The sequence below is a fragment of the Microtus pennsylvanicus genome, chromosome 5, assembly GCF_037038515.1.
Source record: "Microtus pennsylvanicus isolate mMicPen1 chromosome 5, mMicPen1.hap1, whole genome shotgun sequence".
NCBI lineage: Eukaryota > Metazoa > Chordata > Mammalia > Rodentia > Cricetidae > Microtus > Microtus pennsylvanicus.
This window is the reverse complement of record NC_134583.1, coordinates 87,428,206-87,450,319: the sequence shown is the minus strand read 5'-3', so window position 1 is coordinate 87,450,319 and position 22,114 is coordinate 87,428,206. Positions and strand designations below refer to the sequence as shown.

The 22,114-nt window shown below is 54.4% G+C and overlaps 1 protein-coding gene across 1 annotated transcript; it reads left to right on the top strand.

Annotated features, from left to right (window-relative positions):
* The first annotated feature begins 2,077 nt into the window (after positions 1–2,077).
* Positions 2,078–21,468, top strand: Grk2 (G protein-coupled receptor kinase 2). Its single transcript, XM_075973033.1, has 21 exons — positions 2,078–2,334; positions 12,927–13,003; positions 14,442–14,515; positions 14,631–14,732; positions 14,852–14,926; positions 15,083–15,144; positions 15,701–15,752; positions 16,017–16,108; positions 16,500–16,599; positions 16,684–16,762; positions 16,848–16,978; positions 17,211–17,305; positions 17,385–17,492; positions 17,697–17,763; positions 17,996–18,096; positions 18,755–18,821; positions 18,901–18,996; positions 19,237–19,399; positions 19,543–19,679; positions 19,993–20,106; positions 20,183–21,468. Exons 1-21 carry the CDS (start codon positions 2,222–2,224, stop codon positions 20,345–20,347), a joined length of 2,070 nt encoding a protein of 689 aa, XP_075829148.1. The 5' UTR covers positions 2,078–2,221; the 3' UTR covers positions 20,348–21,468.
* The last annotated feature ends 646 nt before the right edge of the window (positions 21,469–22,114 follow it).

The following is a 22,114-nucleotide window of genomic DNA, read 5'->3' as shown; positions in this document are numbered from 1 at the left end:
GACAGAATATTGTATACATAATAAATAAATTTTAAAAAAAACCAACAACAAGATACTGTTCATTCACCTAATCTGACTTGAGTAACGGAAGACTGGAGTCCAAAGTGCCCCCTTAAGATTTGACACTCGGGCCGGGCGATGGTGGCGCACGCCTTTAATCCCAGCACTCGGGAGGCAGAGGCAGGTGGATCTCTGTGAGTTCAAGACCAGCCTGGTCTACAGAGCTAGTTCCAGGACAGGCTCCAAAGCCACAGAGAAACCCTGTCTCGAAAAATCCAGAAAAAAAAAAAAAGATTTGACACTCAGGCTGGAGAGATGGCTCAGAAGTTTAGAGCACTGGTTCTTCCCCGGGACCTGGGTTCAAGTCTCAGCACCCCCATGTCAGATCACAACTGTCTGTATCTCCAGTCCCAAGGGATCTGACACCCTCTTCTGGTCTCCACAAACATCAGGTACACACAGTACACAGACTACAGACTACATACAGGCAAAACACTCGTATACATAAAATAAATAATAGTAATAAAAGACTTGACACTCTCAGCCATGTTAGTGGCCCATGCCTTTAATCCTAGCACTAAGGAGTCAGAGGCAGGCAGATCTCTGAGTTCAAGGTCTTTCTGGTCTACTAGCGACAAAAACCAATACTTTCCACTCTCGGTAGGCCTGGGGGCTGGACAGCAGTCGCTTGGCACTAAACATACAGTACATCAGACCTAGATTTGGGAGCAGCTGTTCTTGTCAGAGCCTGCACCAACAGGGCTGTGGTTGTAGGGGCCCTGAGCTATGGGAAGGACACAGGATTCTCGGGAGACTGTAGTGATGAAGTAGGGAAGACGGGAGGATGAGGCAGGGGTCAGGGAAAAGCAACCTGGGTTTTGACTTGGATGTCCAGGGACATCATCCACTGAGAGCCCCCCCATCTGATTTGTATTGATCCACAGTAGTCGAGAAGTACAAAGGGAGCAGGAGTACTTGCTTTGCTGGCCCATGAACTGACACAAGAATCAGTTTCTAAGTGTCCAGAACTGGGTTTGAAGTATCCTGGCAGCTTGGAAATCAGAGAGATGCCCTAGGGAGGTGTATGTAGTTTCAATTTTTTTTTTATTTGTTTGCTTGAGACATAGCACCGGCTGACTTTCAACTTACAGAAACACACCTGCCTTTGTCTCCCAAGTGCTGGGAGGATAGAATAGGCAGGAGCTGGCTCGGGAAGAAGGCACAGAGTAGGGCACCAAGCCTGAGGACCTGAGTTCCATCCTTAGGAACCCATGTGCTAAAAAAAAAATAAAATAAAACTGATTGTCAAATTTTCTATCCTCTGACCTCCATGTGTGCATATGTAAGAAATAAATAAATAATGGAATTTTTAAAAAGTTCAGCCCTCATCAGAGTGTGGTTTGGTGGAGCACGCCTTTAATCCATCTCAACACTTGGGAGGCAGAGGCAGGCAGATCTCTGTGACTTAGTGTCTAGCCTGGTCTAAGTAGTGAGTTACAGGCCACCCAAAAAGACATGGCAACACTCTGTCTGAATTAAGAAAAACAACAACAAAATGCTCATAGTAAGGAGTGTGGCCCAAGGTCTGAGTCTGGAGCTCAGTTGAGAGTTTGAAATCAGGATTGTCACTCAAGGTCTGGGGGTCAGAGGTGGATGTGATGGTGTGATCCTGAGAGAATGTTCTGAACTCTGAGTCTGGGGTCAAGGCCGGCGTCAGGATTCTGGAGTCAGCGGCCTGGAGGGAGCGTGGACAGGATCCGAGTTTGTGAGCACGGCTTGGGGTCGTCCTGGAGTCCTTAGACGCAGCCTTGGACTGCCACCCGCGTCCCGGACCCCAGCGGCGCGGCCTCTAGGGGGCGCTGCCGCCCGCCTGCCCGTCGCCCGCCCGCCCGGCTCGGCCCCTCGGCGGCTCGCTGGCGCTGTGCGCGGCAGGCGGGGCCGGAGGCGGCGGCGGCAGCTCCGGGCGCGGGCGGGCGGGAGGGCGGGTGGTGGTGGTGGCGGCGGCGCCCCGACTGCAGTCCCGGCGGGAGCGGAGCGCGAGCCGGGCCGGGCCCGAGCCGGCGCCATGGGGCGGCGCCGCCTGTGAGCGGGCGACGAGCGGGGACCGGACGGGGCGGCGGCGGCGCCGAGGCCGACAAGCCGCGCGGGCCGGGCCGGGCCGAGCGAGCGGGAGCGGAGCGGAGCCTCGGGCGGCGGGAGGAACAGCGCCGCCGCCGCCAAGATGGCCGACCTGGAGGCGGTGCTGGCCGATGTGAGCTACCTGATGGCCATGGAGAAGAGCAAGGCCACGCCGGCCGCGCGCGCCAGCAAGAAGATCCTGCTTCCAGAGCCCAGGTGAGCCCGCCTGTGTCGGGCCCCACGCGCCGACCCGGGGACCCCTCTCTTCCTGTCGCCCCAGGCCCTGGGGACCCCCGTATTCCGGGGACCCTGTGCTCCAGGGGCCGCACTATCTTGGCTGCCCCAGGCCCCGGGGATCCCCTGCCCCAAGCACCCCACGATCCCGGCTGCCCCAGGATTCGGGGACCCCCTACTCCGGGGACCTTCTGCCCCAGAGACCCACTATCCGGGCCGTCCCAGTACCCGGGGACTTCTGTCCCGGCCGGCGCAGGCCGAGTGCCTGCGAGCCCAGAGCGCCCCAACTCCAAGCTCCCCGCCGCGCTCCCCGGGCCGCACTGCCGCTTCCTGTATCTCACTGCGGGGCCTGGTCGCTGTCAGTCCCGGCTCTGCTGCATCCCTCTTTCCCACCCTAGGGGCTGGGCTCTGCCCTCCACCCTCTGTGTCCCCTTCCGGTTGGTTCCCTTCCCCAGGTCTGCCTCTGTTTACCCAGTCTCTTGCCCCTGCTCCCAGCACCCCTCTCTTTGGTGTTCCACAGCCCTGTTCACTCCTCTCAGAGTGATTAACAGCACTCTTGTGAGGTTTGTGGAGTGGGGAGCACGAGTCGGAGACTTTTTTGCCTTCTCCTCTGGTGGTGTCACTGCCCTTGACTTAGGTTTGAGAGTGCTCTTTGGGGACAGTGCATTGGTGTGTGTGCCATCCCCAGGGGCAGCGCTTGGGTGAGGCAAGTCCATTCTTCACCCTTTTCCTCACATGTGGTGCCTTGTGGGTACTCTTGACCAGGGGACATCCCATCCTACAGCAGCTGGACTGTGCTGCCGCCCCTTCGCAAGACAACTGATGTCATCACACCTGGTATCAAAGTTTAAACTGTTCAGGATGTGGGTGCAGAGTCGGGCAGGATGTGAGAGGTGTAACTGGGGTTTGTCCAGTGTATTGTGGCAGATAGACTTACCTTCCCATTTGAACTGCACAGAAGATCAGAGACTGAGTGAGACAGGTGTAGTGTTGTGCCCATAGGACAAGGTGTGTGTGTGTGTGTGTGTGTGTGTGTGTGTGTGTGTGTGTGTGTGTGTGTGTGTGTGAAGGGGCACATCTCACACTTGAATGCTTGAATGGCTTGTGCAGTATCACCCAGGTATTCCATGGTGGCTCCTGGCCTCCACGTTAGGTTTTCAGCTTCTCGTTGTATATTTTGTTCACTGCCCGGCCCTGAAAGGTGGCCTCGATGTCCTGCCCCTGGAAGAGCAGATGTGTCTACCCATCAGGGTGCCTTATGGTGGGTGGTAAGGCTAATCCCAGCAGCTTTTCATGCCAGCCCCTTTACAGCCAAGAACTGGACCTGACTTTACTGCCGTATTCTTATCACAGGACAGGACGTGGGGCAAGTTCTTTTCCTATCTAGACCTTGATTTTTACACCTGTGAAATGTGGGCAATGTGAACTAGGCCTCTGGTGGCCCCAGGCGTTGGAGCATGGTGGGCAGCTTGCAGGGTTGCTGTTGTACAGCTCACCATGCCTCCCCCACCCCGCCAGTGGCTGCTCACTGGGTTTCGGATTGACTGAGAATCAAGCCCAGTAGAGGAAAAATTGGTCTGCGTTTTGAAGAGGCCGTTGGGCGCCCCTTTTTTTCTGAGACATTTGCAATCAGATTTCTCAAAACAGGAACTAGACTGAATATCAGCCAGGGCTGTCTAGGGGCAGCAGTTAGGACGAAAGAGTTCAGAAATGACAAAACCTGAAGGGAAGAGAAGGGCGCGGCGTGCAGTTAGCATCTGGGGCACTGCCTAGCCCTCCTGGGCAGCCACAGCCAGGAGAGTCTTGTGCAAGTGTGAGGTCTACAAAGTTTGAGGTGGTGCCTTTTCTAGAACTCTCCATATTTGGATAATCTTTCCCCAGAATGCATTGCTCCCAAAGGGCCCCGCCTTGGGTCGCCCATGCAGGTGTTTGAGAACCCTGATAAATGAGCTGTACCTCTTTCCCTTTACCCTTTGTTTAGTGGCAGTGGTGGTGTGATAGGAATAAGAATGGAGATCTTATTAATTCGTTATTTATTTTGACATCTGTTGTCTCAGTTGATCCAAAAACCAGCGTGTGAAGTTGGCAAGGCCATGCCTGCGTGGACTAGTTGCTCAACAGTACCAGGATGGGGTGAGAATCTGAGCAGAATGGAGGCAGGCTGTGAGTTTTGGGACTGATGACACCGTAGGCATTGGTACAGGGTACCAGAAGTAGCATGTTGTCGAACCAATTGCTCAGTCTGTGAATGGTGAGGAGCCTCTAACTCTAAACACTGGTGTGTGCAGGCCAGGGAGGGACCCTGAGCCAACCCGCAGTGGCCAAGGCTCTCGCCATGCGAACCTCCCATGCTGGAAAGCTTCTGTGACGCACACTGCACATTTTCGAGGCAGACCTCCCTTGCCCTTGAAGGTGGTTATGGTCTTGCCCATTTGCCCAGTATGTCCCAGTTTGCAAAGTGCCTTGTCTTCTCAGCCCTGGTATGCCTACCCAGCAGGTGGTATTTTCCTCAGTTACTGATCAAAGTCTTGAGGCGTGTCATACAAAAGGTCTGGGATTGGATCACAGATCTTTGGAGCCCTAGTCTTCCTGTTTGCTTTGTCTCCTCTACTCACTGATGTGTGGGGTGGGATGGGGGGCACCCCTTGTCTTGAGAGCTGTGGGTCTAAGGTGGTGACCTGAAAGTAGCAGGGGCTTCTGGCACCATCAGCTGTCACAGTATACAAGACCCAACCCCTTTGCCATTTCCTAAAATCGAGAAACAGGCTACCCTGGTGAGGCCACAAGGGCCAATCATATACAGAATCCTACTTCTCCACCATGAAGTCAGGGTTAGGGAAAGAAGCAGTGGGGTTCGTTCCTGTGCCAGTGTGCCAATGGGAGTTGTTCCTACTTTGGGGTGGGCCATCTTGGCAGCCTTCTCTGTGGCTGGTGCCCAGGGTTGTGGCTTGGCTGAGCTTGGCATCACAGCTCTTATTTCCCAGGGCTGGGGAATGGGAACTGTTGGGCATAGTGCCACTGTAACTTGGCAAAGACACCTCCCCTTCTGTCACCTAGAAGATACGGGGAAATAGACCTATTCCCCGACCTTCTACAGGAGGGGGTGCTGTATGGATAGAACATAGGGGTCCTGGCTCCTCACTCCTGCAATACTGGTTCACGTGGGCCCCAGGCACACTAATCCTGATTGGGCCTGCCTCAGTTTATCTGCTTTGGTAAAATCAGGAGGCTGGTCCTTCACCAGTGACCTCCCAGGGCTGTGGGACTGTGGTCTGGGCCTCGCCCTGCAGAAGCTGTTACCTCTTTCCCAGCAGCTGCCGCAGTCTTATAATTATCATCATTTGCTTAATATGACCACTGAGGCCCTGTGTAATTAATCTCAGGGCTCCTGTCGAGGAGCCCTGCCTGGGCGGTCCCGGGAGATGTCCCTGCTCTCCCCAGTGACAGTAGCAGCCCCAGCAGCTGTATGTGGGAGCTGGGTGCCTCTTGCAGCCTTCTGGTTCTCTGGGCTATTTCCTGGTCCCTCCCCCACCATGAGCTTCCTCCACTGCTGCCCGCCCCTTGCTTGTTTCCCCCGGCTCCTCAGACCCTGCTACTCTTCCTTCTCCGTTTCTTCGTTCCTGTTAACTCATTACGGCCAGGACTTCCTGCCTGGATTGGTGGGGGAAGGAGTGCTAAGAAGACTTTTGCTCTTCTTCCTCCCTCGACTTCTCCATCACCAGAGAAAGCCCATTGCTGCCAGCCTTTATCCCTTCCCAGAACATTCCACTCCAGTAGCAGGGACCCACCCCCTCCTGCCCCTGAAAACAAGATTATCTTTTCTGCAGTCTATCCCTGTGGGCCTTTGAAACTGCTGCTGCTCCCTGGGAATGGCTCTCTGAGATGCCTTTTCCCATCTGTCCTCCTCTCTGGAGCAAGGCTCTCATGGATTTGCTATTAAGTTGCTCAGCTCTGCTTGCTTCTCCACTGTGCACTCAGTAAATGGATTTGAAGGGAGCATGAGCGTCATAGGTTGGGATCCGTGCACAGGAATCTGGGCTCTGTCAGCCTAGGAATGATTTGTCCTATTAATGCACAGTCCATGCTCGTAGTAAATCCTGGCTGACGTCAAGTGTAGGCACACACTCTACAGCAGCTTCTGTGCCCAGGTTGCTGTATAGGGAGCTGAGAGCCCTGGGGGCCCCAGGGAGTTCCAGCTGCCTGCACATGGCTGTTGTTTTAAAGATGTTATGGAATAAACAGCTGAAGCCAGGAGCATGTGATGGTTTTTGAGGAAAGCACAGCCTCCATTATACCTGCTGTTTCTCCCTGGGCCCCTTTTCTACTCCCCACTGGCTCCTAGAGCCATTTCCTCTTTGGGACAGTTACTCTTAGGTTATTTCAGGCCCACTTCAAACGAGATCCTAAGAGTAAGGCGTTTGGCAACTGCATTTTTCTGTAACGACATCTTGTCTCGCATCACTGCTTACTGAAAAGGGCGGTTTTTGTGATGTAGACGTGGGTGTTTGGTGGTAAAATGGGGGTCATTTCTCTGAGGGTGGAAGTTGCCCTAGAATTGGAATGGGGAACAACCCCCTTTCAGGACTGCAGAGCAAGGACCTCTATTTTTTTTTTTTTTTGGTGGTGGTGGTGGTGGTGGCTTTTTTTTTTTTTTTCCCCAAGACAGGGTTTCTCTGTAGTTTTGGAGCCTGTCCTGGAACTAGCTCTTGTAGACCAGGCTGGCCTCGAACTCACAGAGATCCACCTGCCTCTGCCTCCCAAGTGCTGGGATTAAAGGCGTGCACTGCCACCACCCAGTTTAGAATTGTGTTTTCAGGATGTCTATGCCTCGTGTCATAGGCACATAGGCAGGGTGCCTGTTTATGTATTGTTTGTGATGACTGGAGTGTCTTCCTGAACGTCCTGCAGGAGAACCTGGAAGTCTGGGGCTCACTAAACATTGCCATGGTCAACCACTGTTGTCCTTTATTGGCCAAGGGTTTGCCCAGACATGGTGGCCACAATTGGTCTTCCTTTTTTGGTAACGGCCCCATCCTTGAACATTGTCAGGCCCCAGGGAGAGTCATCAAGAAATATTAATAAGAAGCCCCAGGGATCTTCCTCTCTGCCAGGTTTCCTGGAAAGGTTGCCAGGGAGTGCCTCAGCTGCAACCTCAGCTTGTTAACTGCCCCTACCTGAGTGTGGCAGTTCCCAGTGTGGCTGGCTGAGACCCACCAGCCTGGAGGCCCGTAGCCCCTGCACCAGATTCTTCGGTGGTACAGCATCGCTGTCATATAAACACCAGCACCATGGTGCCAGCCAAGACTTTTCCTTCCAGTCTGGCAGGCATATCCTAAAGCCCCTGGTGAGGTGGGAGGGAGGCATCAGGAAGAGGCTGGGTACTGCCCTGGTCCTAGAGACCCTCCTCCAGCATCCCCACGGAGGCTGATGGGAGGGTGGAGGAAGCCCTGTTGACACATTCCTCAAAGCCAGTTTGGATATTTCCTTTGTCACAGGCCTACTGTTGGCCCTATAGACTCCTCTTACTCTCGCAATGGGCATGTTTGCCCCAGACTCCTTCCTGTAGTCCCTCCCAGTCCACACAGCTAAGCTCCCTAACCTTGTGTGGGAGTCATCTGTGAGGGTCATGCCTGACGTGTTAGGCCACTATGCCAGAGTGTGGGACCTGCTCTCCTACTGAAGCACGTGGTACCTCTCTTACCAGAATTTCTGCTCAGACACCACTCCCTGCCTGCCTGCTGTCCTCTCACCTCAGCCACTGCTGAGAGGGGCACTGCCTTCTTCCTACCCCTCAAACTATGTGAGAGGTGCTAGGAATGGGGATGGGGCTAGGTGCATTCCACAACCTGATAGCCATCCTAGCATAAAGCATGTCAGGGCCTAGGTGCCCTCGATCCTTTGGCAGAACTTTGATGGGCTCTAGGGTGGAGTCAAGGGAGTGTTTACTCCACTCTCAGGGTCAGAGGAGCGCCAGCAGCTCTGTTTGGTTCACCTCCTGCCAATGGCTCTGGCCCGTGCTCTGCCCCCAAGAGACTGCCTGGCTATATAGCCCCTTCCTCCAAGTACAGGACAGTGTGGACTCGTTATCTTAGCACAGGATCATGTTCTAGGAGTAGTGTAGGCAGGTAGGGGTTGTGGGGTGCCAGATAATAAAGCTTAGGGCAGCTATGTCCTAATGTCTAGGGAAGATACAGGCTAACAATGGGGCAGAAATCCCCCCCCCCAAGATCTTTCAGGCCTTCTGATATGTAATACAGAAGTGACAGTTCCATTGCCTGGACACTTGTTTTACAGAACAGGAAACCAGCAGAGAAGTCCGTAATTTCGCTGAGTGAGCATGGTGGCATAAGCTCGAGCACTCTGGAGGCTGAGGCAGGAAGATTGCTAGTTCAAGGCCAGTCTGGGCTACTAGCAGGACCCACATCAGAAAACGTATCTGCCTCTGCATACACATGGGTCATGTGACCACACATATGTACATATGCCAAAAAGTAAATAAAACAGCTTGTGACTTGACCTTCAGAGGAAGGTGGGAAGGGCTCTTTGGAACCTGGCCAGGATGCCCTTTCAGCTGCCAAGGAACAGAGGCTCCAGTGTCTCCCACCTGGGAGTAGTGATAAACTCACTGCCCTTCACTCTAGCTTGGGCTGACTTAGAACTTACTACATGCAGGCCTTAGCTTCCCAAGTGCTGGGCTTATGAGCAGCTGCCACCATGGCCATGGAACTCGCTCATAGATTAGGCTGGCCTCGAACTCACAGAGATCCGCCTGCCTCTGCCTCCTGAGTGCTGGGATTAAAGGTGTGTGCCACCACCGCCCAGCCTACATTTGATTTTCTTAATGACCCAGAGGGGAACTAGAGAGCCATGTGCCTCTGAATGGGTGGAGATGAAGATGACACTCAGAACATGTCATGTCATATCTCTAGGCACTGCCAGCATCAGGGACCCAGTCAGGAGGCTGCTGCTGCCTCCCATGCAAGCCTACACTTGCTTGTTGGCCAGGAGTTTTGTCCAGTGACACCTTTTCTTTTCTTTTTTTAAATATTTATTTATTTATTATGCATACAATATTCTGTCTGTGTGTACGTCTGCAGGCCAGAAGAGGGCACCAGACCTCATTACAGATGGTTGTGAGCCACCATGTGGTTGCCGGGAATTGAACTCAGGACCTCTGGAAGAGCAGGCAATGCTCTTAACCACTGAGCCATCTCTCCAGCCCCCCAGTGACACCTGCCAGCTTCCATAGCTTCCAACTCTGTGGGGCTAGACCAGAAACCCGAAAACTGCCACGCTAGAGGGCCTTCCATTCAAGGAGTCTGCTTGGGCCTGGCCTTACGTTCGGTTTGGGGAGAGTATTTATCTTATTTAGGAAGACTTTTCCTTTCTTTATAAGGAAGAAAATAAAGTACTTTGGTCTGGGAAGAATGCTATGGCCATGCCCAGGTGTAGCTTTTGATGGGAGGGACAGTCTTCAGCTGAGTTTCTGCTTTCTGCAGGCCCCAGGCCCAGTGAAAAAGCAGAAAGCCCTGCCCTGTTGGTACCCTGGCTGTCTAAGGCGGGGTCTCTTACAAGCGCTGTATCTCGCCTTTGTACACCCATATCAGCTGCTCTGGGCCGTATGATGAGAGATAGTGGTGGCAGCTCCCTGACCCGGGCTGAGCATGCCTTTAACCAAAATGGTCTGTTTTTCCAGTTCTCAGGAAGCCAGTATAGGGTTGGGAGGGTATCCCAGTGGTACCCAGGGCCCCCATTCCCGGTGCCCTGCCCAGCTCCTGATGAGGTATCCCCAACAGCTGGGATCTCTGTCATCAGCATCTTCCTGTCCATAAACCCCGCCTGACCCTACCTGATCGTGTCCATCTGCCCCTCCACTACATGGAAGATGGATGTGCTGATATTTTCCCCCTTTATTGTTCAGATCCTGTCCTGTCTGTGAACCAGAATGTTCCAGAATGTAAAGATTAGGTGACAAGCAGAGCACCCAGGACTTGGGGTGGTGACAGTCTCACCCTCCTGGGCTATCTGCCAGGTGAGATCCAGGCACCCGGTTTTGCAGGTTTCTGAGCCCCATGTTCCTCTGCCCTCCTGCCAGGTTTGTCAGGAGTTGCCACTGCCTTGCAGGATCCGAGAGATGAGCCTGCTATGTGGAGGGCTGCCTGGCCAGGCTTCCATCTGCAGGCAGAGCATGGGCGTGTCTGATTTACCTCCTTATTTAAGTTTTGTTTATTTGACATAGGGTCTCACACTATTGCCCAGGCTGCTCTCAAACTCACAGAAAACCTCCTGCCTCAGCCTACTGAGTGCTGGGATTTTGGGTGTGAACCACCTAGCTGGACTCTGAGTCTCACAGCTTTTTCTTCAAGCTCCTGTTGTTTGTGTCTGCTCTACCCTGAGTCCTTCTGAGTCTTTGAGGATGAGGAAGTGTTTTGATGGTGGTCCCGAAGAAGAGAGGTTGGACCAGGACATCTGTAACCTTGGTGCCTCAGCCAGGTACCAGAGAATTATGGTCTTGCTGTACCAGCGGGAACCAGCTCTGGCAACAGTGTGGGGGTCCCTGAGCTTGGGCAGGAGTTGTGGGCTGGAAATCCAGAGTCACCAAGGCCTGACCTGGTCATCGGAGCCCTACCTCTAGTTAGAGACAGCCTTTGGTGGAGCTGTGGTGTCTCCCAGTTGGCAAACCAGCGTGTCACAGTTTCAGGATTGGGCCCTGGCAGTTTTGCATAATTCACTATCTTGAGAGGACTTTCCTGAGGAAGGCCAACAAAGCTAGATCCTGGGAGGGCTGGGCCTTGAGTCTGGTGCCCTGGCACTGCTTTTTCCAGTTCTGCTTTTGACCGGAGCTGTCATCTTTCCAAAAACTTTGAAGTCCACAGTGCAAGGTAGGACTGGCAGACACCCCTCTTACACCATAGCCCAGTAGCCTGTGCCACCTTCCCAGCCCCACTTCCTCCTCACCTTATCAGAGTGTCTACCCGGACTTCCTTAGTGACCCAGTGAGGTTCCTGCTCTATCTTGGATCTAGCCTCCTAAGGGCTATACCTTCAGACTGCACCCTAGTTTTGAAATCCCTAGCACCGAGTTTTGTCCTCCCTTCATGAAGGTTTTTGTTTGTGTTTTTTGTTTTTTGATGAGTGTGTGTGTGTGTGATTTTTTTCAAGATAGGGTTTCTCAGTGTATCCTTAGTTGTCCTGGAACTCACTCTGTAGACCAGACTGGCCTTGAACTCACTGAGATGCCTGCCTCTGCCTCCCAAGTGCTGGGATTAAAGGTGGGTGCCACCACCCAGCCAAGATTTATTTATTTATTTTTATGTAGATGAGTCCTCTATATACACCTTTATGCAAGAAGAGGGTATCAGATCCCACTAAAGATGGTTGCGAACCACCATGTAGTTACTGGGAATTGAACTCGGGTTCTCTGAAGAGCACCCAGTGCTCTTAACCACCAAGCCATCTCTCTACCTCATGTAGTTTTTGTTGTACCTTCTTCCCTGACCTGTGGGCCTCTTGTTGCTGGGCCAATTTTTTCCTCACCTGTCTTAACACCCCACCCCCACCTGACCTGAACTTCACCACCTGATGGCATCCTGTTTGCACTTCAGGAAGCCGGTAAAGGTCCACCATCTCCACACAGCATCTCCCCGCCACCCCGAGCTGATCTGACCACAAGCCCTACTGATATCACAGACAAGGGGTCTGTACCAGGGGCACACCTGCCTAGAAGCAGGTGTAGGTTTCACACCATGAACAGTGCCTTGACTCTAGCCTGGGTGACCAGGCCAGCCTATGCTTGACCTGCCAGGGATTCTAGGGGAGGCAGTGCCTGACATGGAGAGCTGGACCGTGGCTGTGAATCCTCAGCAGCCATAGTCTCCTGGGCAGAATCTGCTGGGCTTCACATGTCCGCCAGCCCCTGGCTTCTCATGTGCCCTCAGTTGGGCAGCTATGTGTTCTCTGAAGAGCTAGGCTAGTGGAGGTCAAATGTGAGCAGAGCTGGCTGTTGGGGCAGCTTGGCAGGTCTGGCACACCTGTGACCCTGAAGAAAAGGGTAGAGACAACAAGGAGTCCCAAAGTATCAGTAAGACGTCCCTAGGCTGCACAGTGTTGCAGTGAGATCAACAAGATGGGGATGGTGAACAGAATGAGTGACCAGGCCAGCTGGGGGTCCGGGAGCTCCCTGGGGGGCTTGAAGACACTGAATTGAAGGATGGTTCCCTTTAAGCCGGACATGGTGGCACTTACCTGTAATTCTACGACTGGAGAGGCTGAAACAGGGGCCTCTGTGGGCCCAAGGCCAGCCTGGGCTATATAGTGTGATTCTACCTTTTAAAAAAAAGGCCTCAGAGAAGATGGCTCAGTGGTCAGTGGGTAAAAGGTGTTGCTGCCATGCCTGGCAACTCCCATGCCTTCTTCTCTGACCTCTACACAGGCTGCTGTGTGTGCACCCCTCACATGCACAATAAATAAAGCTTTTGTTTTTTAAAATGAGTAGTTCCTTGATCCAGGCTTCTGGGCAGGGCCTATGGCCCCAGGTCTCTGTGGGCCCTGCTTACTGTGCCCCTTTGCCTGCAGTATCCGCAGCGTCATGCAGAAGTACCTAGAGGACCGAGGAGAGGTGACCTTTGAAAAGATCTTCTCACAGAAGTTAGGTAAGTGCAGCCACCTCTCCAAGCCTGAGGTCTCTCCCAGAAGACTCCAGGGTGACTTCCTGTCACCCAGTCATATGCCCCTGTCCCAGGAGGTTCCCCCATCTATTTACCCCTCCCCCCAGTAAAGAGTGATGACCCTTTGTGCCTCCCAGCCCCTGGCTTCTGCCCAGGGAGCCCTGTGGTGGGGGTGGGGGCCCATCAGTCTTCCCCAGGCGCCAGGGAAGTTCCTCCTTTGGGTTTTTTGTTTTTGAGAGTTGCAGCTTCCCCTTGGCGCAGCCACAGCTGCTCTGAGCCGTTGGTGGAACTGACAGGAAGAGGCGGGGCCCTTCCTGTGGTGCCTGTGGAGCTGTGGTTGGCCCCGCCCCCACCCGAGCCACTCTCCCACCCCCCTCTAGTCCCTAAGTGAGCAACCTGCCTTGGAGCTGGTCCTTCCATCCTTCCTCTGGTGTGTGGTGTATACCCTCGTCTTGGAAGTATGCTGCCCACCCCATGTCCCAGCCCAGGGAAAGCTTGGGGTCCTATCCCAGGAAGCCTCTAGTCACACAGGGCACAGAGTTGGGCTTTCTGAGGCTGGGATCTCAGTGTGGAACTGAGGGTGGCCTGGAAGGATCAGGTATTGGGGGACAGATTCCTGCTGTTCAAATCTGATTAATGGAACCCTGAGCCCAGTTGCCCATGCAGACAGGGTAGACCTGAGTCAGTGATGTCAGCAAGCGCACTTTGCAGTCCACACCTCTCCTCATAGCCTTGTTCACAAGTCCTCATTAAAAGATCAGGTTAACCGTAGGAGAAAAGATGGCTGTAGGTACTAGCAGAGACACCTGGGATTAGAGGCCATTAACAACACTAGGCAACCAATGCGCTTTAAAGGAACATAGAAAGTCACCCAGCACAATTCAGGCATCGCAGCGGTGAGGTGGTGGTGCATATCTTTAATCTCAGCACTCAGGAGGCAGGAGGATCTCTGAGTTCAAGGCCAGCCTGGGCTACGGAGAGGGTTACAGGACAGCCAGGGCTGCACTAAGAAACCCTATCTTGGAAAACAAACAAACAGAAGAAGAGCCTCCCTGTATCTCCATAGCCCATAGTAGGCAGTACCACCAGCGCTGGGGGTGGAGGTATCTGTCAGGGCAGCGCGTGAGATGCAGAGCCAGCACACCCCGCTCCTCTTAACTTGCCACAGTACCCATGTTTCCAGCCATCATCTCCAAGGCAGATTCTGGGGATAGTGCAGAAATACAGTGTCTCTAACCTGGAATCTGGGACTCCAGGCTGGTGACAGCCTCGGTGCTCAGATTGCTTATACTCTTCCTGAGTGAGGTACAGCCCATCTCTCCTGCTGCCTTTGCTAGTTCTGTCTAGGAATGCCCATGGTGATGAGAAGGCCCTTAGAGGAGGGTGTGCATGGCTCAGCATGACCAGGCCTGATTGCTTTCAGGGTACCTGCTTTTCCGAGACTTCTGCCTGAACCACCTGGAAGAGGCCAAACCCTTGGTGGAGTTCTATGAAGAGGTACGACATCAAGGTCTGCTGAGAGAGGTGCTTGGGTACCTTCACTGAGTCTGTGAGGCACTTGGGATCTAGCCCCGTTCCCTGGCCACAGACCATCTATGGCTGTGCCTTCCAGATCAAGAAATATGAGAAGCTGGAGACAGAGGAGGAGCGTGTGGTCCGTAGCCGGGAGATCTTTGACTCCTACATCATGAAAGAACTGCTGGCCTGCTCACATGTGAGTGTCGTAGTCAGCTGCTCTTGGGTGTCAGCTCATATGCTGTCCCCCAGCAACCTGGGGTTGGAAGGGAAGAAAGGGCCTTGTATGGGATGCACAGCCACCTCTGTCCTCTCCAGCCCTTTTCAAAGAATGCTACCGAGCATGTCCAGGGCCACCTAGTGAAGAAGCAGGTGCCTCCAGATCTCTTCCAGGTACGTGCTAGGCTCCTTTTCTCATGGCCCCACCCTCCCCAGGTGTGGTCCTCCTGCCTTAGACAGCTGGGGTCCTGAAGCCTGGGGCTGGATGCAGAACTGGGGTCACCAGGGGCTAATAGATTTGGTCACCAACTCCCAGCTCCCTCCCCACAGCCATACATTGAGGAGATTTGTCAGAACCTCCGAGGGGATGTGTTCCAGAAGTTCATTGAGAGGTGAGTAGGGGAGGAGAGAGAGAAGAGGGTCTGAGCAGGACAGCAGGTGCCAGGTCTGTTCGTACTCCATCAAAGGAGCTCGTGGGCGGTCACACAGATTCTTTGTCCTCTTCTCTCACCCTCTTTCTGGAATCACCTTGCTGGTCTCCCTGTTCTGTGGAGTGTCAGGGTCTAGGCAGGGCTAGGCCTGAAATACACACTGCCTTTTGTGGCTCGAACCTCCAGAGCCTAGGCAGAATGCTAGGAGCAACATTTGCAGTCATGGCTACCTAGCCATAGAAGGGGTGGGGGTAGCTGAGAGGGTGAGTTCACTGGAAATGAGCTTTTGTGTGAGGAGTTGCTGTGCCCTGGTGGAGGTCTGACTGGAGGCTATCTCTCTGATCCCAGTAGGCCGCCATGGCTCAGCTAGTGAGGGTGTGTGGCCTGAGCTGACCACAGGCTCAGGGTGTCTCCATGTCCTCTTGCCAGGGCTCTGGGAGGGCAGTGGGTAGGACAGGCTCTAATGGCCTCTCAATACCTTGAAGTTTGCCTAAGTGTGTATCCCCTTCTTTCCCAGTGACAAGTTCACACGGTTTTGCCAGTGGAAAAATGTAGAGCTCAACATCCACGTGAGTAGGCCGAGGGTGCTGGAATGCCAGGGGACCGTGGGGAAATGCAGTGGCCAGGGCTCTGCCATCAGCCTCACCATGGTGGCTCTGGACGGGAGGCGGCCAATGCTAGAATCCCAGTGGGGGCAGCTGGAGAAAGATGTGTGGCCAGATCTCAAGAGTAGGGAATCCTAGAGCCAGGGCCTGTCCCTGATGCCCAAATACCTCTGCTGTGGTGCTGGGCCCAGGAGGCCTGCAGTGACTTTAGCTGTTGCCACCCTGCAGCTGACCATGAACGACTTCAGTGTGCATCGCATCATCGGGCGTGGGGGCTTCGGTGAGGTCTATGGGTGCCGGAAAGCAGACACAGGCAAGATGTGAGCACCCTTATCAGTTGGCACTGGGTGGGGTGCCTGAGGGAGGAGTCAGGCTGCTAGAGGTACCATGAGGGACTGGGACCTTCTAGGAAAGAGCTGTTACGGGGATCAGTGTCACAAGCTTACTGTCCCTGAATGCTGAATGTTCAGTCTCTGCCTAGAACCATACCTTATCCCCTGCTGCCACCGTCCCTCCTTCCTGTCTTCCTTTGGCTATTCTGTCTCCTTCAGGCTCCTCAGAGACTAATTTGCCAGCACCTTTTGCCCTCTAAAGCATTGGCTGTGTCACGTGTTTGTCCTGCATCTGGTCTTCATCAGCAGCCTGCTGAGGCAGCCTGGGGCTCTGCCCTGCAGGGCGTGCTGACACAGCTGACCTCCTACTCCATCATAGGTATGCCATGAAGTGTCTGGACAAGAAACGCATCAAGATGAAGCAGGGAGAGACCCTGGCTCTGAACGAGCGGATCATGCTTTCCCTCGTCAGCACCGGGGTGAGCTGGGAGGCCGAGCGGGCCCCCATAGTGACCTCTGACCAAGCCTCAGCTGGCCTTTGCTCACCTTCCCCTCCCTCCTAGGACTGCCCCTTCATCGTGTGCATGTCGTATGCATTCCACACACCAGACAAGCTCAGCTTCATCCTGGATCTCATGAACGGTGAGCCCAGGACCAGCCCTAGGGGGTGGACCTAGGGCTGGACCTGGGCAGGAAGCTGAGTCTCACCTGGAGGGCTGCCCCTCAGGTGGGGACCTACACTACCACCTGTCTCAGCATGGAGTCTTCTCCGAGGCCGACATGCGCTTCTACGCGGCTGAGATCATCTTGGGTCTTGAACACATGCACAATCGTTTTGTAGTCTACAGGGACCTAAAGGTAAGGGGCTGCCGCCACCCATCCTTCCCTCTAGGTCTGTGACAAGGTTAGCTTGTCTCCTTGCCTTGCCCTCCTCCCTCCCTGCCTGAACCACTTTCTGAGTTCACTCGTGATTGGGGAAGGGAGTGGCGTGTCCTACCTGGAGCCTTTCCCAGAAACCTGTAGTTCCCTCCAGTGAAGGCCCAAGCTGGCCTCCTCCTGGCCGAGCAGCTCACTGGGCTTTCCTTCACAGCCAGCCAACATTCTCCTGGACGAGCATGGCCATGTGAGAATCTCGGACTTGGGCCTAGCCTGTGACTTCTCCAAGAAGAAGCCCCATGCCAGTGTGTGAGTGCCCAAACCATTCCTTCCCTTCCCTTCCCTTCCCGAACCTCCTCCCCTTCGCTTACAACCTATGCTCCCACAGGGGCACGCACGGGTACATGGCCCCCGAAGTCCTGCAGAAGGGTGTGGCCTACGACAGCAGTGCCGACTGGTTCTCCCTGGGTTGCATGCTTTTCAAGTTGTTGCGGGGGTGAGTAGGCTATCCCAGGTAGGCAAGTAGGGTGAGGCCCTGAGACCCTGTTCACAAATCCAGATAGGAAGCAGGGAGGGGAGCCCACCGTGGCCTGGGTATGAGGGGTGGAGCCCCCTTCACTTCTCACAAACCTCCTTCATGTAATCTATCCCAGTTTTCCCATTCTTGTTCTTTGACGTTGGTCTTTGACCTTTTGTCCAGACACAGCCCCTTTCGGCAGCACAAGACCAAAGACAAGCATGAGATTGACCGCATGACATTGACAATGGTGAGTGTGGGGTAGCTGGTAAGGGCCACAGTGGTGCCAGCACAGCTCCTGAGCCAGCGATCCTTCCCTAACCCTGGAGCCCCTGGCCTCCTTTGTGCTGCCAAAGCTCACACTTGCTGGGGACCAGCAGGAGGCTGGGCCTTACCTCCTCCTGCTGCTGGCTTCTACCCCTCCCCCAGAGCCAAGGGCTCTTCCTGGGCTCCTGTTGACATCCTCCTCTTCCTCCTGGAAGGCTGTTGAGCTGCCTGACTCCTTCTCCCCTGAACTCCGATCCCTGCTAGAAGGTTTGCTGCAGAGGGATGTCAATCGGCGGCTAGGCTGTCTGGGCCGTGGGTGAGTGTCATGCTGTAGGCTGCTGGGCCTCTGGCTATACCCCCCTTAGAACAGTGGTTGTGTTTCCTCCTTTTCACTCCTCCATGGTCTCAACCTTGTGAAGTGCTCACAAGGGAGGTCATGGCCCACACTATCCAGTATCCTCAACGTGGCAGGGCTGGCTGGGTGTGTCACTTTTGGAGCCAACTGAGAAACAGCTTTCAGAAGGCCCAGGAGAGTCTTTGTAGTGAGGTGATGATAACCATAATTCTAATAGTTATTTGTTTTGTTTTTGAATGAGGTGGGGCTTATTTTTCAAGATGAGGCCTCAAGTAGCTTAGACTCCCCTTACTCTGTAGCTGAAGCTGGCCTTGAACTCCTCATCTTCCTGCTTCCACTTCCTAAGTGCTGAGATTAGAGGTGTGTGGCACCACACCCAGCTTAAGAGCAGCTTTTTATGTCTGCTGAGATATTGGTTAATTGCCAGGCAAAGTGGTGCTAGTACCCACACTAGCCCAGGATGTGGGAACTGTGTCTCCCATTTCAAGATGAACTAACGGGCTGAGAGTTATGGAACTCACTTAAGATCTGAGTCAAGCCTGAGCTAATGACCTCACAGTCTGGACCTAGCCCAGCTTGTGAGGTGCAGAGCCCAGGTGACAGGTATATCTCTCCACAGGGCTCAGGAGGTAAAAGAAAGCCCCTTTTTCCGCTCACTGGACTGGCAGATGGTCTTTTTACAGAAGGTAAGAGCCTTTCCAGGGGAAGGATGGGGAACCCCATGGCCTCCCACCCCAGCTGATGCCCAACCCTTGCTCTTCGTAGTACCCACCCCCACTGATCCCCCCACGTGGGGAGGTGAATGCAGCTGATGCTTTTGACATTGGCTCCTTTGATGAAGAGGACACAAAAGGAATCAAGGTACTGCACTATGCCCGGCCCTGAACCCTGAGCCTGGCCTGCTCTGGGTGGCCCTTGCCCCTCCTCGGTTCCTGTGGCAGCCCTGTGGGCTGTGGGCCATACTTCCTCATCCCCCAACCTCCCTGGGGACAGTGGTCACATGAGGCATCCCTGACTTAGGGCCCTATGCAGGCCTGTGACTAACAATATCCTGGCATCCTTTGTCTACCCACGTTTCCCTGCCATGTCCACCTGGTGAAGTTACTGGACAGTGACCAGGAACTGTACCGCAACTTCCCTCTCACCATCTCGGAGCGGTGGCAGCAGGAGGTGGCAGAGACTGTTTTTGACACCATCAATACTGAAACAGATCGGCTGGAGGCACGAAAGAAAGCCAAAAACAAGCAGCTGGGCCATGAGGAGGGTGAGGACTCCTGACCATGGGGCACACCAGGCCTGTTGCACATTGTAGAAATGAGAAGTGGGCTCTGCTAAGAAACTGACCAAGACCACAGCCAGAAAGGGGGTGGGGTGGGATGCTGAGCCTACATCCCATCTCTTGTGCAGACTATGCCCTGGGTAAGGACTGCATCATGCATGGCTACATGTCCAAGATGGGCAATCCCTTCCTGACCCAGTGGCAGCGGCGGTACTTCTACCTGTTCCCCAACCGACTTGAATGGCGGGGTGAAGGCGAGGCTCCGGTAAGAAGGGGGCACTGATGAGGGCACAGGCGGATTCCAGGGCCTTTCTGCCTTTCTTTCTCTCTCTCTCTCTCTCTCTCTCTCTCTCTCTCTCTCTCTCTCTCTCTCTCTCTCTCTCTCTCTTTTGAGACAGGGTTTCTCTGTGCAGTAGCTCTAGCTGCCTAGCTATCCTGGAACTAGACCAGGCTGCTCTTGAACTCACAGAGATCCTCCTGCCTCTGCTTCCTAAGTGCTGAATTCAAGGTGTGCACCACAACTGCCGGGCCCCCCAGAGCCTTTCTTCACAGCCTATTCTGCCCCTCCCATCCTGCAGCAGAGCCTCCTGACCATGGAAGAGATCCAGTCCGTGGAAGAGACACAGATCAAGGAGCGCAAGTGTCTCCTGCTGAAGATCCGCGGTGGCAAGCAGTTTGTCCTGCAGTGTGACGTAAGTGGGGCCTGGTGCGGGTGCAGGTGGGCGGGTGCCTGGCTGGCAGAGGCTGATGGAGCCTGAACATGCACAGAGTGATCCTGAGCTGGTGCAGTGGAAAAAAGAGCTGCGTGATGCCTACCGCGAGGCCCAGCAGCTGGTGCAGCGAGTACCCAAGATGAAGAACAAGCCGCGCTCACCTGTGGTGGAACTGAGCAAAGTGCCACTGATCCAGCGTGGCAGTGCCAACGGCCTCTGACCCACCTATCTGCTGCCCGCCTGCCCACCCGCCTTTTATAAACCTCTAATTTATTTTGTCGAATTTTTATTATTTGTTTTCCCGCAAAGCGGAAAAGGTTTTATTTTGTAATTATTGTGATTTCCTGTGGCCCCAGCCTGGCCCAGCCCCCAGGGAGGGGTCCGCTTGCCTCGGCTCCTGCTGCCACCAACCCAGCCACTGCCTAACACCCCTCCCTGACTCCTCTCCTCCCCCCTCCCCTGGGTCCTCGCTCCCAGTGTCTTCCTGTAGGGAAGAGGAGCAACCCTCAGCAGCCCTCTTGCACCTCCACGGGGTGAAGCCACACTTGGTAGTGGGCCACTTCAGGCTCTGTGGGCTGTGCTCAGCCTGTGGCACCGCTGGGTGGCCCAGCATCCCCATCCTAGGAAGGAAGGTGCAACATAGGGATTCTACTTGAACTTTCCAATCACAGCGCACATGCCACAGAGGGACAGACCCCCTGCTGTTCTGCCCTCTCGCCACAGGTGACAGAAGGCCCTTGTCTCCCCAGACCTGGAGGTCTCCACATGACTGGCTTCTAGGTCCTTGTTCAGGAAAAGCCTCTGTGTCACTACTGCCCCTTCTCCCCTTCCATGGACACTAGGGCTGGGTCAGAAGGCTGGCATTGGCAGTGGCTGCTGCTGGCCTCTGTGCAAGTCCCCTCTTCTTCCCATTGCGTGCCCGGACTCAGGAGCACAGAAAAGGCAATTGTGGATTGGGCCACACTGGCCTAGCTTGAACCTAGGTCACCTGCCCAGGACCACAGTGGGACATCTTGGGCAGGTGGGTGGCACAGCATAGGAGCCCAGCTGGGGCCAGTCCTCCTTGTCCTGGCTGGTCAGTGTGTCCCCACCCACACTGTCCAGCCCCCTAGCCCACGTCCTGTCAGTGCCACCGCCCACAGGTGCCACCTTGCCCACCGCATGCCCCCTTGTACCAGTCGCGCAGCCGTGTGTGGTGTCGCGCCCTCTCCCCTGGGGCTGGGTCAGCGCACCTCCCCCTCTTGTCTACTTACTCCCGGGGCGTTTCTTTGCCGATTTTTGAATGTGATTTTAAAGAGTGGAAATGAGACTATGCGTTTTTATAAAAAATGGTGCCTGATTCCTCACTGTCTGGTTCTTTGTGCTGGTGATCACTTTTCAGTCCCTTCTGTCTGGGGCCTGAGAGGGGAGGAACTTAGTAACCCATCCTTCCCTCTCTGGAGGAGTGGGTTCTTCTGCCCACCTCCCAAGTAAGCAGGAATGGTCCATGGTCCACGACAGCTGTCATGTTTGGAATGGCTGGGGACATACTGACCTTATCAAGTTCCCCTACATGTCAACCCCCCATTCCCTCTCAGCGTATGTGTTTCTTATCCACACTGGCTGTGTCTGCCATTGGCCTCACTGTGCAACCTTTACTGGGGTCACTGGGCTTGAGGGGTACCCCAACTTCAAGCTATCTTCTAAGAATGAACTTTTTCCTGTTTCCTTGCTCCAGCTCTTTGGAGCTGGTGACAGAACATGTAAGCACCATTGCCTGCCCTGTCCAGTGTAAGGTGGGGTGCACAGAGGAGGAGATAGTTCTAGGGAAGATACTGTGTGGTTTTGGGTTATGGCATTTGAGGTGGGCCTCCAGCATCAGAGTGGTCATTGGTGGAGATGTTTCTAAGACCAGAAAAGGTCAGGCACTTATGAGTGTCTCAGTCAGCAAACACAAAGGAAGGAACCAGGCATTGGGGCCCTGAAAGGCCAGCACAGACCCAGAATA

Excerpts from the sequence above, each read along its gene's own strand:
- Grk2 (XM_075973033.1), top strand. The coding sequence starts at position 2,222 with ATGGCCGACCTGGAGGCGGTGCTGGCCGATGTGAGCTACCTGATGGCC. Across the intron at positions 15,145-15,700 it reads TTCCAGAAGTTCATTGAGAG|TGACAAGTTCACACGGTTTT; the intron begins GTGAGTAGGGGA and ends CTTCTTTCCCAG. Across the intron at positions 19,680-19,992 it reads GGGGTGAAGGCGAGGCTCCG|CAGAGCCTCCTGACCATGGA; the intron begins GTAAGAAGGGGG and ends CCCATCCTGCAG.